General features: G+C 46.4%; 1 protein-coding gene across 1 annotated transcript; it reads left to right on the plus strand.

Annotated features, from left to right (window-relative positions):
* Positions 1–3,514: 3,514 nt before the first annotated feature.
* LOC306970635 (ATP-sensitive inward rectifier potassium channel 1-like) lies at positions 3,515–14,630 on the plus strand (the record flags this gene model as incomplete). The annotated part of the gene is made up of 4 exons (XM_079566650.1): positions 3,515–3,612; positions 9,164–9,447; positions 10,468–11,045; positions 13,767–14,630. The coding sequence occupies exons 1-4, from the start codon at positions 3,551–3,553 to the stop codon at positions 14,628–14,630; spliced, it is 1,788 nt and encodes a 595-aa protein (XP_079422776.1). The 5' UTR covers positions 3,515–3,550.
* Positions 14,631–16,899: the final 2,269 nt, after the last annotated feature.

The following is a 16,899-nucleotide window of genomic DNA, read 5'->3' on the forward strand; positions in this document are numbered from 1 at the left end:
ATGCCCCTCCTCTGCCTCTGGATGCCCCTCCTCTGCCTCTGGATGCCCCTCCTCTGCCTCTGGGTGCCCCTCCTCTGCCTCTGGATGCCCCCCCTGCCCCTCCTCTGCCCCTGGGTGCCCCTCCTCTGCCTCTGGGTGCCCCTCCTCTGCCCCTGGGTGCCCCTCCTCTGCCCCTGGGTGCCCCTCCTCTGCCTCTGGGTGCCCCTCCTCTGCCTCTGGATGCCCCTCCTCTGCCCCTGGATGCCCCTCCTCTGCCTCTGGATGCCCCTCCTCTGCCCTGGATGCCCCTCCTCTGCCTCTGGGTGCCCCTCCTCTGCCTCTGGGTGCCCCTCCTCTGCCCTGGATGCCCCTCCTCTGCCTCTGGGTGCCCCTCCTCTGCCCTGGATGCCCCTCCTCTGCCTCTGGGTGCCCCTCCTCTGCCCTGGATGCCCCTCCTCTGCCTCTGGGTGCCCCTCCTCTGCCCTGGATGCCCCTCCTCTGCCTCTGGATGCCCCTCCTCTGCCCCTGGGTGCCCCTCCTCTGCCCCTCCTCTGCCTCTGGGTGCCCCTCCTCTGCCTCTGGGTGCCCCTCCTCTGCCTCTGGATGCCCCTCCTCTGCCTCTGGATGCCCCTCCTCTGCCTCTGGATGCCCCTCCTCTGCCTCTGGGTGCCCCTCCTCTGCCCTGGATGCCCCTCCTCTGCCCTGGATGCCCCTCCTCTGCCCCTCCTCTGCCTCTGGATGCCCCTCCTCTGCCCTGGATGCCCCCTCCTCTGCCTCTGGATGCCCCTCCTCTGCCTCTGGATGCCCCTCCTCTGCCCTGGATGCCCCTCCTCTGCCTCTGGGTGCCCCTCCTCTGCCTCTGGATGCCCCTCCTCTGCCCTGGATGCCCCTCCTCTGCCCCTGGATGCCCCTCCTCTGCCCTGGATGCCCCTCCTCTGCCCCTGGATGCCCCCTCCTCTGCCTCTGGATGCCCCTCCTCTGCCTCTGGGTGCCCCTCCTCTGCCCCTGGGTGCCCCTCCTCTGCCTCTGGATGCCCCTCCTCTGCCTCTGGGTGCCCCTCCTCTGCCCCTGGATGCCCCTCCTCTGCCTCTGGATGCCCCTCCTCTGCCTCTGGGTGCCCCTCCTCTGCCCCTGGGTGCCCCTCCTCTGCCTCTGGGTGCCCCTCCTCTGCCCCTGGATGCCCCTCCTCTGCCCTGGATGCCCCTCCTCTGCCTCTGGATGCCCCTCCTCTGCCCTGGATGCCCCTCCTCTGCCCTGGATGCCCCTCCTCTGCCTCTGGATGCCCCTCCTCTGCCCTGGATGCCCCTCCTCTGCCTCTGGATGCCCCTCCTCTGCCCTGGGTGCCCCTCCTCTGCCTCTGGATGCCCCTCCTCTGCCTCTGGATGCCCCTCCTCTGCCTCTGGATGCCCCTCCTCTACCTCTGGGTGCCCCTCCTCTGCCTCTGGATGCCCCTCCTCTGCCCTGGGTGCCCCTCCTCTGCCCCTGGGTGCCCCTCCTCTGCCTCTGGGTGCCCCTCCTCTACCTCTGGGTGCCCCTCCTCTGCCCCTGGGTGCCCCTCCTCTGCCTCTGGATGCCCCTCCTCTGCCTCTGGGTGCCCCTCCTCTGCCTCTGGGTGCCCCTCCTCTGCCTCTGGATGCCCCTCCTCTGCCTCTGGATGCCCCTCCTCTGCCCTGGGTGCCCCTCCTCTGCCCCTGGGTGCCCCTCCTCTGCCTCTGGGTGCCCCTCCTCTACCTCTGGGTGCCCCTCCTCTGCCCCTGGGTGCCCCTCCTCTGCCTCTGGATGCCCCTCCTCTGCCTCTGGGTGCCCCTCCTCTGCCCCTGGGTGCCCCTCCTCTGCCCTGGATGCCCCTCCTCTGCCTCTGGATGCCCCTCCTCTGCCTCTGGATGCCCCTCCTCTGCCCTGGGTGCCCCTCCTCTGCCCCTGGGTGCCCCTCCTCTGCCCCTGGATGCCCCTCCTCTGCTCTGGATGCCCCTCCTCTGCCCCTGGATGCCCCTCCTCTGCCTCTGGATGCCCCTCCTCTGCCTCTGGGTGCCCCTCCTCTGCCCCTGGGTGCCCCTCCTCTGCCTCTGGGTGCCCCTCCTCTGCCCCTGGATGCCCCTCCTCTGCCCTGGATGCCCCTCCTCTGCCTCTGGATGCCCCTCCTCTGCCTCTGGATGCCCCTCCTCTGCCTCTGGGTGCCCCTCCTCTGCCCTGGGTGCCCCTCCTCTGCCTCTGGGTGCCCCCCCTGCCCCTCCTCTGCCCCTCCTCTGCCCTGGATGCCCCTCCTCTGCCTCTGGGTGCCCCTCCTCTGCCTCTGGGTGCCCCTCCTCTGCCTCTGGGTGCCCCCCCTCTGCCTCTGGGTGCCCCCCCTCTGCCCTGGATGCCCCTCCTCTGCCTCTGGATGCCCCCCCTCTGCCCTGGATGCCCCTCCTCTGCCTCTGGGTGCCCCTCCTCTGCCTCTGGATGCCCCTCCTCTGCCCTGGATGCCCCTCCTCTGCCTCTGGGTGCCCCTCCTCTGCCCTGGATGCCCCTCCTCTGCCTCTGGGTGCCCCTCCTCTGCCTCTGGGTGCCCCTCCTCTGCCTCTGGGTGCCCCCCCTCTGCCTCTGGATGCCCCCCCTCTGCCCTGGATGCCCCTCCTCTGCCCTGGGTGCCCCCCCTCTGCCCTGGGTGCCCCTCCTCTGCCTCTGGGTGCCCCCCCTCTGCCTCTGGATGCCCCTCCTCTGCCTCTGGATGCCCCTCCTCTGCCTCTGGATGCCCCTCCTCTACCTCTGGATGCCCCTCCTCTGCCTCTGGATGCCCCTCCTCTGCCTCTGGATGCCCCTCCTCTGCCCCTGGATGCCCCTCCTCTGCCCCTGGATGCCCCTCCTCTGCCCCTGGGTGCCCCTCCTCTGCCTCTGGATGCCCCTCCTCTGCCTCTGGATGCCCCTCCTCTGCCTCTGGATGCCCCTCCTCTGCCCCTGGATGCCCCTCCTCTGCCTCTGGATGCCCCTCCTCTGCCTCTGGATGCCCCTCCTCTGCCTCTGGATGCCCCTCCTCTGCCTCTGGATGCCCCTCCTCTGCCTCTGGATGCCCCTCCTCTGCCTCTGGATGCCCCTCCTCTGCCTCTGGATGCCCCTCCTCTGCCTCTGGATGCCCCTCCTCTGCCTCTGGGTGCCCCTCCTCTGCCTCTGGGTGCCCCTCCTCTGCCTCTGGGTGCCCCTCCTCTGCCTCTGGATGCCCCTCCTCTGCCTCTGGATGCCCCTCCTCTGCCCTGGGTGCCCCTCCTCTACCTCTGGGTGCCCCTCCTCTGCCTCTGGGTGCCCCTCCTCTGCCTCTGGATGCCCCTCCTCTGCCTCTGGATGCCCCTCCTCTACCTCTGGGTGCCCCTCCTCTGCCTCTGGATGCCCCTCCTCTGCCCTGGGTGCCCCTCCTCTGCCCCTGGGTGCCCCTCCTCTGCCTATGGATGCCCCTCCTCTGCCTCTGGATGCCCCTCCTCTGCCTCTGGATGCCCCTCCTCTGCCCTGGGTGCCCCTCCTCTACCCCTGGATGCCCCCCCCCTGCCCCCCCCCTGCCCCGGGTGCCCCTCGTGGGGGTGGCAGGGCGCACGGCGACATGTGGCTGGGATTAAAACATTTCAGTGGGATTAGTGCGAGAGCGGCCGGTCCGACTGAGCGGTACGTCCACAACTTCTCCTCCTAAACTTCACTCTTTAGAGACGCAGGAGTATCGGAGTATCTGAGTATCTGAGTATCTGAGTATCGGAGTATCTGAGTATCGGAGTATTTGAGTATCTGAGTATTTGTATCAATACTTTAGGTTTCAGGGTCGCACAGGTCGTCCTCATTTGTCCGGGTTTTGGGGAGAACACTCTGAAATGTTGTGGAGCTAAAGCAGTGATTTGAGTTTCGTTGATTCCTGTTCCTCATGTTCTCCTGCTCCTCCTGTTCTCCTGTTCCTCATGTTCTCCTGCTCCTCCTGTTCTCCTGCTCCTCATGTTCTTCATGTTCTCCTGCTCCTCATGTTCTCCTGTTCCTCATGTTCTCCTGCTCCTCCTGTTCTCCTGCTCCTCATGTTCTCCTGCTCCTCATGTTCTCCTGCTCCTCATGTTCTCCTGTTGCTCCTGTTCTCCTGCTCCTCCTGTTCTCCTGCTCCTCATGTTCTCCTGTTCTTCATGTTCTCCTGCTCCTCATGTTCTCCTGCTCCTCATGTTCTCCTGCTCCTCCTGTTCTCCTGCTCCTCATGTTCTCCTGTTCTTCATGTTCTCCTGTTCCTCCTGTTCTCCTGCTCCTCATAATCTCCTGTTCCTCATGTTCTCCTGCTCCTCATGTTCTCCTGTTCTTCATGTTCTCCTGTTCTTCATGTTCCTCCTGCTCCTCCTGTTCTCCTGCTCCTCCTGTTCTCCTGCTCCTCATGTTCTCCTGCTCCTCATGTTCTCCTGCTCCTCATGTTCTCCTGCTCCTCCTGTTCTCCTGCTCCTCATGTTCTCCTGTTCCTCATGTTCTCCTGCTCCTCATGTTCTCCTGCTCCTCATGTTCTTCTGTTCCCCCGTTTCCATCATTTTTTTGTTGTGTATTCAACTCATTTTTGTAACTTTATTTGTCATTTTTCGTCAATTTTTTGTCAAATTTTTATCAAATTTTTGTCATTTTTTTGTTACATTTGTGTAATTTTTTCATCAATTTTTTAACACATTTTTGTCCAATTTTTTGAATTTTTTTTGTATTTTTTAGTCAATTTTTAGTAATGTTTTGTCAAATTTTTATCACATTTTTGTCAATTTTGTATCTTTTTTTTTTCTTTCATTTTTTTTTCTTTTTTTTTTCATTTTAACACATTTTTGTAATTTTTTTGATATTTTTTTGTAATTTTTGGTCAATTTTTTGTAATTTTTTAGTCAAATATTTTTGTCATTTTTTTGTCACTTTTTATCAATTTATTTTTTCATTTTTTGTTAATTTTTGTAATTTTTTCGTCAATTTTTCATTAAATTTTTGTCAATTTTTTGTCATTTTTCATCAAATTTTTAACACATTTTTGTCATTTTTTTGGTAAGCTCCAGGACCTTCCTCTGTTTGTAATGATGTTCTCCTGTTCCTCCTGTTCTCCTGCTCCTCCTGTTCTCCTGCTCCTCCTGTTCTCCTGCTCCTCCTGTTCTCCTGCTCCTCCTGTTCTCCTGCTCCTCCTGTTCTCCTGCTCCTCATGTTCTCCTGCTCCACATGTTCTCCTGCTCCTCATGTTCTTCTGTTCCCCCGTTCTCCTGCTCCTCAGCTCCAGGACCTTCCTCTGTTTGTAATGATGTTCTCCTGTTCCTCCTGTTCTCCTGCTCCTCATGTTCTCCTGCTCCTCATGTTCTCCTGCTCTTCCTGTTCTCCTGCTCCTCATGTTCTCCTGCTCCTCCTGTTCTCCTGCTCCTCCTGTTCTCCTGCTCCTCATGTTCTCCTGCTCCTCCTGTTCTCCTGCTCCTCCTGTTCTCCTGCTCCTCCTGTTCTCCTGCTCCTCATGTTCTCCTGCTCCTCCTGTTCTCCTGCTCCTCCTGTTCTCCTGCTCCTCCTGTTCTCCTGCTCCTCCGGTTCTTCTGTTCCCCCGTTTCCATCATTTTTTTGTTGTGTATTCAACTCATTTTTGTAACTTTATTTGTCATTTTTCGTCAATTTTTTGTCAAATTTTTATCAAATTTTTGTCATTTTTTTGTTACATTTGTGTAATTTTTTCATCAATTTTTTAACACATTTTTGTCAAATTTTTTGAATTTTTTTTGTATTTTTTAGTCAATTTTTAGTAATGTTTTGTCAAATTTTTATCACATTTTTGTCAATTTTGTATCTTTTTTTTTCTTTCATTTTTTTTTCTTTTTTTTTCATTTTAACACATTTTTGTAATTTTTTTGATATTTTTTTGTAATTTTTGGTCAATTTTTTGTAATTTTTTTGTCAAATATTTTTGTCATTTTTTTGTCACTTTTTATCAATTTATTTTTTCATTTTTTGTTAATTTTTGTAATTTTTTCGTCAATTTTTCATTAAATTTTTGTCAATTTTTTGTAATTTTTCATCAAATTTTTAACACATTTTTGTCATTTTTTTGGTAAGCTCCAGGACCTTCCTCTGTTTGTAATGATGTTCTCCTGTTCCTCCTGTTCTCCTGCTCCTCATGTTCTCCTGCTCCTCCTGTTCTCCTGCTCCTCCTGTTCTCCTGCTCCTCATGTTCTCCTGCTCCTCCTGTTCTCCTGCTCCTCCTGTTCTCCTGCTCCTCCTGTTCTCCTGCTCCTCCTGTTCTCCTGCTCCTCCTGTTCTCCTGCTCCTCATGTTCTCCTGCTCCTCATGTTCTCCTGCTCCTCCTGTTCTCCTGCTCCTCATGTTCTTCTGTTCCCCCGTTTCCATCATTTTTTTGTTGTGTATTCAACTCATTTTTGTAACTTTATTTGTCATTTTTCGTCAATTTTTTGTCAAATTTTTATCAAATTTTTGTCATTTTTTTGTTACATTTGTGTAATTTTTTCATAAATTTTTTAACACATTTTTGTCAAATTTTTTGAATTTATTTTGTATTTTTTAGTCAATTTTTAGTAATGTTTTGTCAAATTTTTATCACATTTTTGTCAATTTTGTATCTTTTTTTTTCTTTCATTTTTTTTTCTTATTTTTTCATTTTAACACATTTTTGTAATTTTTTTGATATTTTTTTGTAATTTTTGGTCAATTTTTTGTAATTTTTTAGTCAAATATTTTTGTCATTTTTTTGTCACTTTTTATCAATTTATTTTTTCATTTTTTGTTAATTTTTGTAATTTTTTCGTCAATTTTTCATTAAATTTTTGTCAATTTTTTGGAATTTTTCATCAAATTTTTAACACATTTTTGTCATTTTTTTGGTAAGCTCCAGGACCTTCCTCTGTTTGTAATGATGTTCTCCTGTTCCTCCTGTTCTCCTGCTCCTCCTGTTCTCCTGTTGCTCCTGTTCTCCTGCTCCTCATGTTCTCCTGCTCCTCATGTTCTTCTATTCCCCCGTTTCCATCATTTTTTTGTTGTGTATTCAACTCATTTTTGTAACTTTATTTGTCATTTTTCGTCAATTTTTTGTCAAATTTTTATCAAATTTCTGTCATTTTTTTGTTACATTTGTGTAATTTTTTCATCAATTTTTTAACACATTTTTGTCAAATTTTTTGAATTTTTTTTGTATTTTTTAGTCAATTTTTAGTAATGTTTTGTCAAATTTTTATCACATTTTTGTCATTTTTTTGGTAAGCTCCAGGACCTTCCTCTGTTTGTAATGATGTTCTCCTGTTCCTCCTGTTCTCCTGCTCCTCCTGTTCTCCTGCTCCTCCTGTCCTCCTGCTCCACATGTTCTCCTGCTCCTCCTGTTCTCCTGCTCCTCATGTTCTCCTGTTCCTCATGTTCTCCTGCTCCTCATGTTCTCCTGCTCCTCCTGTTCTCCTGCTCCTCATGTTCTCCTGCTCCACATGTTCTCCTGCTCCTCCTGTTCTCCTGCTCCTCCTGTTCTCCTGCTCCTCATGTTCTCCTGCTCCTCCTGTTCTCCTGCTCCTCCTGTTCTCCTGCTCCTCCTGTTCTCCTGCTCCTCATGTTCTCCTGCTCCTCATGTTCTCCTGCTCCTCCTGTTCTCCTGCTCCTCCTGTTCTCCTGCTCCTCCTGTTCTCCTGCTCCTCATGTTCTCCTGCTCCTCATGTTCTCCTGCTCCTCCTGTTCTCCTGCTCCTCATGTTCTTCTGTTCCCCCGTTTCCATCATTTTTTTGTTGTGTATTCAACTCATTTTTGTAACTTTATTTGTCATTTTTCGTCAATTTTTTGTCAAATTTTTATCAAATTTTTGTCATTTTTTTGTTACATTTGTGTAATTTTTTCATCAATTTTTTGTCAAATTTTTGTCAAATTTTTTGAATTTTTTTTGTATTTTTTAGTCAATTTTTAGTAATGTTTTGTCAAATTTTTATCACATTTTTGTCAATTTTGTATCTTTTTTTTTCTTTCATTTTTTTTTCTTTTTTTTTCATTTTAACACATTTTTGTAATTTTTTTGATATTTTTTTGTAATTTTTGGTCAATTTTTTGTAATTTTTTAGTCAAATATTTTTGTCATTTTTTTGTCACTTTTTATCAATTTATTTTTTCATTTTTTGTTAATTTTTGTAATTTTTTCGTCAATTTTTCATTAAATTTTTGTCAATTTTTTGTAATTTTTCATCAAATTTTTAACACATTTTTGTCATTTTTTTGGTAAGCTCCAGGACCTTCCTCTGTTTGTAATGATGTTCTCCTGTTCCTCATGTTCTCCTGCTCTTCATGTTCTCCTGCTCCTCATGTTCTCCTGCTCCTCCTGTTCTCCTGCTCCTCCTGTTCTCCTGCTCCTCCTGTTCTCCTGCTCCTCATGTTCTCCTGCTCCTCATGTTCTCCTGTTGCTCCTGTTCTCCTGCTCCTCCTGTTCTCCTGCTCCTCATGTTCTTCTGTTCCCCCGTTTCCATCATTTTTTTGTTGTGTATTCAACTCATTTTTGTAACTTTATTTGTCATTTTTCGTCAATTTTTTGTCAAATTTTTATCAAATTTTTGTCATTTTTTTGTTACATTTGTGTAATTTTTTCATCAATTTTTTAACACATTTTTGTCAAATTTTTTGAATTTTTTTTGTATTTTTTAGTCAATTTTTAGTAATGTTTTGTCAAATTTTTATCACATTTTTGTCAATTTTGTATCTTTTTTTTTCTTTCATTTTTTTTCTTCTTTTTTTTTCATTTTAACACATTTTTGTAATTTTTTTGATATTTTTTTGTAATTTTTGGTCAATTTTTTGTAATTTTTTAGTCAAATATTTTTGTCATTTTTTTGTCACTTTTTATCAATTTATTTTTTCATTTTTTGTTCATTTTTGTAATTTTTTCGTCAATTTTTCATTAAATTTTTGTCAATTTTTTGTAATTTTTCATCAAATTTTTAACACATTTTTGTCATTTTTTTGGTAAGCTCCAGGACCTTCCTCTGTTTGTAATGATGTTCTCCTGTTCCTCCTGTTCTCCTGCTCCTCCTGTTCTCCTGCTCCTCCTGTTCTCCTGCTCCTCATGTTCTTCTGTTCCCCCGTTCTCCTGCTCCTCATGTTCTCCTGCTCCTCAGCTCCAGGACCTTCCTCTGTTTGTAATGATGTTCTCCTGCTCCTCGTGCTCCTCAGCTCCAGGATGTTCCTCTGTTTGTAATGATGTTCTCTTGCTCCTCAGCTCCAGGATGTTCCAGTTGCTCCCGGGCCCCGCCCCCGCGCCCCGCCCCCGCCGCGCCCCCCGCCTGGTGTCCAAAGATGGCCGCTGTAACGTGGAGCTGGCGCACGGCGAGCGGCTGGCGTTCTTCCTGGTGGACGTGTGGACGGCGGTGGTGGAGATCCGCTGGCGCTTCGTGCTCCTGCTCTTCGCGCTGGCCTTCACGGGCAGCTGGTTCTTCTTCAGCCTCCTGTGGTTCTGGATCGCTCGCTCCAACGGAGACCTGGAGGGGCAGCACCGCGCGGAAGGTGGACAATGAAAATGGAAAAACAATTATAAAAATGTGACAAAAAATGACAAAAATTTAATGAAAAATTGACAAAAAAATGTGATAAAAATCTGACAAAAAATTACAAAAAATTGACAAAAAATTACAAAAAAAATACAAAAAATGATAAAAATTTGACAAAAATGTGATAAAAAATTGACAAAAAATTACAAAAAAATATCAAAAAATGTGGCAAAAATGTGTTAAAAAATTGATGAAAAATGACAAAAATGTAACAAAAAAAATGACAAAAATTTGACAAAAAAAGATTAAAAAAAATTACAAAAAAATACAAAAAATGTGACAAAAATGTGATAAAAATTGGACAAAAAATTACAAAAAATTGACAAAAAAAATCAAAAAAATGTGATAAAAATCTGACAAAAATGTGTTAAAAAATTGATGAAAAAATTACAAAAAAATTACAAAAAATGTGATAAAAATCTGACAAAAAATTACAAAAAAAATTACATTATTTAAAAAAAAAATGATTAAAAATTGGACAAAAAATTACAAAAAAAAATCTAAAAATGTGTTAAAAAATTGTTGAAAAATGACAAAAATGTAACAAAAAAATGACAAAAATCTGACAAAAAATTACAAAAAAAATTACAATTTTTTTTTTTTTCAAATGATACAAATTTGACAAAAATTACAAAAAAAAATTAAAAAAAAATGTGACAAAAATGTGTTAAAAATTTGACAAAAAATGTACGAAAAAATGACAAAAATGAGTTGAATATCCAACAAAAAAATGATGGAGTCAAAATGTGATGACGTGAGGGAAAAGATCCTCTCTGTTCAGGCGGGAGTTAAGAGGTTAACACACGTTTACTTTGTCATTACCCGTATTTACATAAAAACATTCTACATGAAATAACTCTGAGTCAGTGGCGGTTTATATGTATTTATATATATTCAAACAGAAATGAAATGAAAATGAAACTTTGTTCTTTCACCCTGAGCTGCAAGAACCAAACTAACTCCATTTTGTTGGAAGGCCACGCCCCCTGCATGGAGAACGTGCACGGCCTGACCACGGCGTTCCTCTACTCCCTGGAGACGCAGACCACCATCGGCTACGGCGGGCGCGCCCTGACGGGGCACTGCCCGGGCTCCGTGGCTCTGCTGGTGCTGCAGTCGCTGGTGGGCGTGTTCATCAACTGCTTCACGTGCGGCGTGGTCCTGGCCAAGCTCTCGCTGCCCAGGAGGCGGGCGAGGACGGTGGCGTTCAGCGAGCGGGCGGTCGTCTGCCTGAAGAAGGGCCGGCTCTGCCTCCTGCTCCGCGTGGCCAACCTCCGGAAGACGCTGCTGATCGGGAGCCGCATCTACGGGAAGCTGGTGCGGAGCTGCGGCGCGGCGGACGGCGAGGCGCTCGTCCTGGACCAGGTGGACGTGGACTTCGCGGTGGACGCGGGGAAGGACAACCTGTTCTTCGTGTGCCCGCTGACGCTGTACCACGTGATCGACCGGACCAGCCCGTTCTACGAGCTGTCGGCCGACACGCTGCCCCTGCAGGACTTCGAGCTCGTGGTGTTTCTGGACGGGACGGCCGAGTCCACCAGCTCCAGCTGCCAGGTGAGGAGGCCCGGGAGAGGGTCAGACGTGGACACCAGGAACTCAGCTGAAGCTTTCGTTTACAGACAGAAGCTTCAGGTTAAACCAGACATTCTTAACTCCCGCCTGGACCGAGCACATTTTCTCCAGCTTTACCCCAATCCAAAAGCTTCTGGAAAAAAGCAACAAAACTGAGATGAAAACAATGATGGAAATGTGACAAAAAATGACAAAAAAATGACAAAAAAATATGAAAAAAATGTGAAAAAAATGTGACTAAAATGTGATAAAAAATTGACGAAAAATTAATGAAAAAGAGGCAAAAATGTCACAAAAATGTCACAAGAAATTGACAAAAAATGACCCAAAAAATTACAAAAATGGGACAAAAAGTGACAAAAAATGTATTAAAAAAATATGAAAAAATGACAAAAATGTGACAAAAAATTGACGAAAAAAAGGGGGAAAAAATGATTAAAATTTGAAAAAAATATTATAAAAAATTGACAAAAAATGTGACAAAAAATTACAAAAAATGTGACAAAAAAGTGACGAAAAATTGATGAAAAAGAGGCAAAAATATCACAAAAATGACCAAAAAAATTACAAAAATGTGATAAAAATTTGACGAAAAATTAATGAAAAAGGGGCAAAAATGTCACAAAAATGTCACAAGAAATTGACAAAATATGACCAAAAAAAATGACCAAAATGTAACAAAAAGTGACAAAAAATGTGACAAAAAATGTATCAAAAAAAATATGACAAAATGACAAAAATGTGAAAAAAATTGACGAAAAAAAGGGAAAAAAATGATTAAAATTTGAAAAAAATATTTAAAAAATTGACAAAAAATGTGACAAAAATGTGACAAAAAATTGACGAAAAAAATGAAAAAAATGTGATTAAAATGTAACAAAAAATGACAAAAATTCGATGAAAAATTGACGAAAAAAATACAAAAATGTGACAAAAAATGTGATAAAAAGTGACGAAAAATTGATGAAAAAGAGGCAAAAATATCACAAAAATGACCAAAAAAATTACAAAAATGTGATAAAAATTTGATTTTTTTTTTTTTTTATGACAAAAAATTACAAAAATGTGACAAAAAATGACAAAAAATGACAAATAAAGTTACAAAAATGAGTTGAATACCCAACAAAAAAATGATGGAAACAAAATGTGATGACGTGAGGAAAAAGATCCTCTCGGTTCAGGCGGGAGTTAAGAGTTTAACACACGTTTACTTTGTCATTACCCGTATTTACATAAAAACATTCTACATGAAATAACTTTGAATATATATAAATATATATAAACCGCCACTGACTCAAACAGCAGCACCTTCAGCTGCAAGAACAAAATTCACTTCATTTTGTTCTTGCAGCTGAAGGTGAAGCATGAACAGGGGCGGACTGGCCATAAGTCCGTTCTGGAAGAGCACAGAGGTCTGGCCCCTCACTTTACCCTTATTACCCCCGGGGGAAACCGAGCTTTACCCAAATCTAACAGCTTAACCTCTTAACTCCCGCCTGAACCGAGAGGATCTTTTTCCTCACGTCATCACATTTTTAATCATTTTTTTGTTGGAAATTCAACTCATTTATGTAACTTTTTGGTCAATTTTTTTTCTTTTTTCGTAAATTTTTTATCACATTTTTGTCAATTTTTTGTAGTTTTTAGCAATTTTTTGGTCCATTTTTTTTGTCAAATTTTTGTAATTTTTTTGTCACATTTAGTAATTTTTTAAAATCATTTTTTGGTCACATTTTTCACATTTTTCGTAAATTTTTTGTCCCTTTTTTTGTCAACGTTTTCTCACTTTTTCGTCACATTTCCATCATTGTTTTCGTCTCAGTTTTGTTGCTATTTTCTCACCTTTTTCCCCAGAGGCTTTTGGATTGGGGTAAAGCCAAACTGCTCTGTTCAGGTGGGAGTTAAGGGGTTAAAAGAAAAGCCTCCAAAAACAAAAATGTGCTGGAAAAGCAACAAAAAAGTGACAAAAACATGACAAAAATGCAGCGACAACGTGACAAAAAGTTACCATCACTTTTCTAGATTTTAGCTTCAAATGTGACACTTCCACAAATACACATGTGAACCTCTGACCCCCCGCCTTAACCCAGAGCATTTTCTCCAGTTCGGCTTTGCCCAAATCTAAAAGCTTCTTGACTGGAGAGCAACACTGTAACAAAAATTTGACAAATGTGACAAAATGTGACAAAAATTGGATAAAACTTTGACAAAAAATTACAAAAAATTGACCAAAAAATGACACAAATTTTACAAAAAAATGACAAAAAAAAAATGACAAAAAAATGAGAAAAATGAGACAAAAATTTGATAAAAAACGCCTCATGTGAAAATCAGATTTTTGTAATTTGTTGGTAATTTTTTGGTCAATTTTTTAATTTTTTTTGTCAATTTTTTATCCAATTTTTGTCACATTTTGTCACATTTTTTTTAAAGTTTTGTCACAGTGTTGCTCTCCAGTCAAGAAGCTTTTAGATTTGGGCAAAGCCGAACTGGAGAAAATGCTCTGGGTGAAGGCGGGGGGTCAGAGGTTCACGTGTGTATTTGTGGAAGTGTCACATTTACGCTGATTCGGGCCAGACTGACCCGAGTCCAGGGCTGGTTTTCAGTCCCAGTCCGGCCCTGAGTATGAATATCATGTTAGTAAACACTAGTAGATAATAACATGTTAATAAACACGTGATAACATGTCCCGCCCCCTGTCAGGTGCGCACGTCGTACACGCCGCAGGAGGTGCTGTGGGGCCACACCTTCCTCCCCATCATCTCCAGGACCAGGACGGGGAAATACAGCGTGGACTTCTCCAACTTCTCCCGCAGCGTCCCGGTGACCACGCCCCACTGCGCCGCCTGCGCCGCCTGCTTCTGCGCAGACGTGGAGCAGACGGTCAGCAGCTGCAAACATCTGCAGCCGCCAGGCGTGCAGGGCGTCGACAACCCGGGGTTCAGCAGCTGCAAACATCTGCAGCCGCTAGGCCTGCAGGGCGTCGACAACCCGGGGTTCAGCAGCTGCAAACATCTGCATCCGCCAGGCGTGCAGGGCGTCGACAACCCGGGGTTCAGCGTCGACAACCCGGGATTCAGCGACAAGAACCCGAGTTTCAGTGACAAGAACCTGAGCTTCAGCGACAAGAACCAGAGTTTCAGCGACAAGAACCAGAGTTTCAGCGACAAGAACCCGAGTTTCAGTGACAAGAACCTGAGCTTCAGCGACAAGAACCAGAGTTTCAGCGACAAGAACCAGAGTTTCAGCGACAAGAACCAGAGTTTCAGTGTCAAGAACCAGAGTTTCAGTGACAAGAACCCGAGTTTCAGCGACAAGAACCCGAGTTTCAGCGACAAGAACCAGAGTTTCAGCGACAAGAACCTGAGTTTCAGTGACAAGAACCAGAGTTTCAGCGACAAGAACCCGAGTTTCAGTGACAAGAACCCGTGTTTCAGTGACAAGAACCAGAGTTTCAGTGAGAAGAACCCGGGTTTCAGTGAGAAGACCCCGGGTGACAGGAACAACAACCCGAGCTTCAGCGCGGCGCACGTGGACGCCGAGGTGGACGAGAACCCAGGGTGCTGAGGATGCTTCAGCGCCCTCTGGTGGACAGTTTGCACATTGTAGAAAATAATGAGTACAGTAAATGCTCTAATAGAGGCCGGGGCCTTTATTTACTCGAGGGCATCAGGACCAGGCCTTTATTGGAACCAGGCCACAGTTAGAGACAGGCCTTTGTTTCTATTTGAGCAAAATGGACGACCAGGAAAACGAAGAACAACGAGATTTGTGTCCATTTGCACCTAAAATATTAGGTTCATTTATTAACATTTCAAACCCTCTCCCAGCGGCTGGAACATTGACGCCTTTTATTTTGTCGGGACAACAGGAAGTGTTTCGTTGCTGTTAGCGGAGCTTTGACATCAGTGTCACTGCAGGTTTCTGTTTCGTTTTTACCGTGGACCGGATTATTTGTTGTTATCTTGTGTAAAAGGCGAGTTTAGACGGAGCGTTTGTGTTTGTGATCGATCATGAGACTGACCCGAGAGAAGACGAGACGCTCGCGCTGATGGGAGGAGTTATTTTGAGGCGTGGGACTGACCTGCACACGGAGCAGCTGGACGTGCTTTGAAGACGCGATGGAGACTTTATTAAAACCCTGGAGGGTCACACAACATTTACCCTGTTTCCAAATATGGTCACAGGAGGTTTGAAAAGTGGCTAAATCTGTGTCAAAGTCACGCTCGGATCAGCTCCTCCGCAGCGTCGCCCTCGGCCCGGGTTCAGTTTGTTACTTCCTGCACCTGAGTTTTCATTTACACCAGTATGAGACAAATAAACATGGGGAATATTTCTACCGCTATAGTTTCTAATAAAAGCCCCGGCTGTTTTAGAGACCGGCTTTAATTTGCCTCCGCCAGCCACGAACCCGGCCTCTGTCGGAGACCCGGCCCCTGTCGGAGACCCGGCCCCTGTCGGAGACCCGGCCCCTGTCGGAGACCCGGCCTCTGTCGGAGACCCGGCCCCTGTCGGAGACCCGGCCTCTGTCGGAGACCCGGCCTCTGTTAGACCCGGCCCCTGTCGGAGACCCGGCCTCTGTTAGACCCGGCCTCTGTCGGAGACCCGGCCCCTGTTAGACCCGGCCCCTGTTAGACCCGGCCCCTGTCGGAGACCCGGCCTCTGTCGGAGACCCGGCCCCTGTCGGAGACCCGGCCTCTGTCGGAGACCCGGCCTCTGTTAGACCCGGCCCCTGTCGGAGACCCGGCCTCTGTTAGACCCGGCCTCTGTCGGAGACCCGGCCCCTGTTAGACCCGGCCCCTGTTAGACCCGGCCCCTGTCGGAGACCCGGCCTCTGTCATAGACCCGGCCGCTAATGGAACACAGGCCAGTATTAGAGAATTTACGGTATATCAAGAGCAGTTTCTTGAACACAGAAAGCATGAATGACTGTGAGCGCTGACCAGAGGATGAGAAGGTGTGGAGGCTGACCAGTGCAGGACACCACGCTCTGAAAGCAGTTTCCCCGACCTCCAGAAACCCCTGAACCACATTCACACTTAAACAAAGCACTTGACCTCTGACCCCCCCCCCCCCCCCGCTGGAGCCCAACACATGTCCTCCAGTTCGGCTTCACCCAAATCCAAAAGCTTCTCGACTGGAGAGCAATGTCTGATTTGAAAGCTAAGACCACGAAGCTTTTAGATTTGGGTAAAGCCGAACTTAAAGACGGGGGTCAAGAGGCACTTAGCTCGTGTGGCTTAGATTTCTCCTTGTTGTTTCCTCTACTTTTACAAATGATCACTTCAGAAAGTCCAGGCTCGTGATTGTGTTCCGGTTGGCCCGGTGCATGCTGGGAGCAGAAAGGGGAGGGTTGGGTCGGTGGCACAGCGGGTCGAGCAGATTAACGCTGAGCCTGATCTAATGAAAGACGCCGCTGTGCCTTTATCTACAGCCCCTTTACCTCGGGGTCTGATCCGGCACAGTCTGGGAAAGAGAAAGGTTTATTTACGTTTTACTTTCTGTGCTTTAGACTCGGTTTATGGACGGATTAAAAGTTTGTTTGAAAAGTGCCTTAAATGTTTGACAAATAAAGTCGTTCGAATCAGAAACGTCACATTAAAGGATCTGGTTTTGTTCTATGTCTGAAGCCTCGTGAGTCGTAACACAGAGAAACGGGCGCCCTCTAGTGGCCGCCTGAGTCCTTCACACACCACAGCATCCAGGTGTTTAACCCCTTAACTCCAGTTTGGCTTTACCCCAATTCTAAAGCTTCTGGAAAAAAGGTGTGAAAATAGCAACAAAACTGAGACGAAAACAATGATGGAAATGTGATAAAAAAAGGACAAAAATGTGA

The sequence above is a fragment of the Gobius niger genome (genome assembly GCF_951799975.1).
Source record: "Gobius niger genome assembly, chromosome: 11".
NCBI classification, from domain to species: domain Eukaryota; kingdom Metazoa; phylum Chordata; class Actinopteri; order Gobiiformes; family Gobiidae; genus Gobius; species Gobius niger.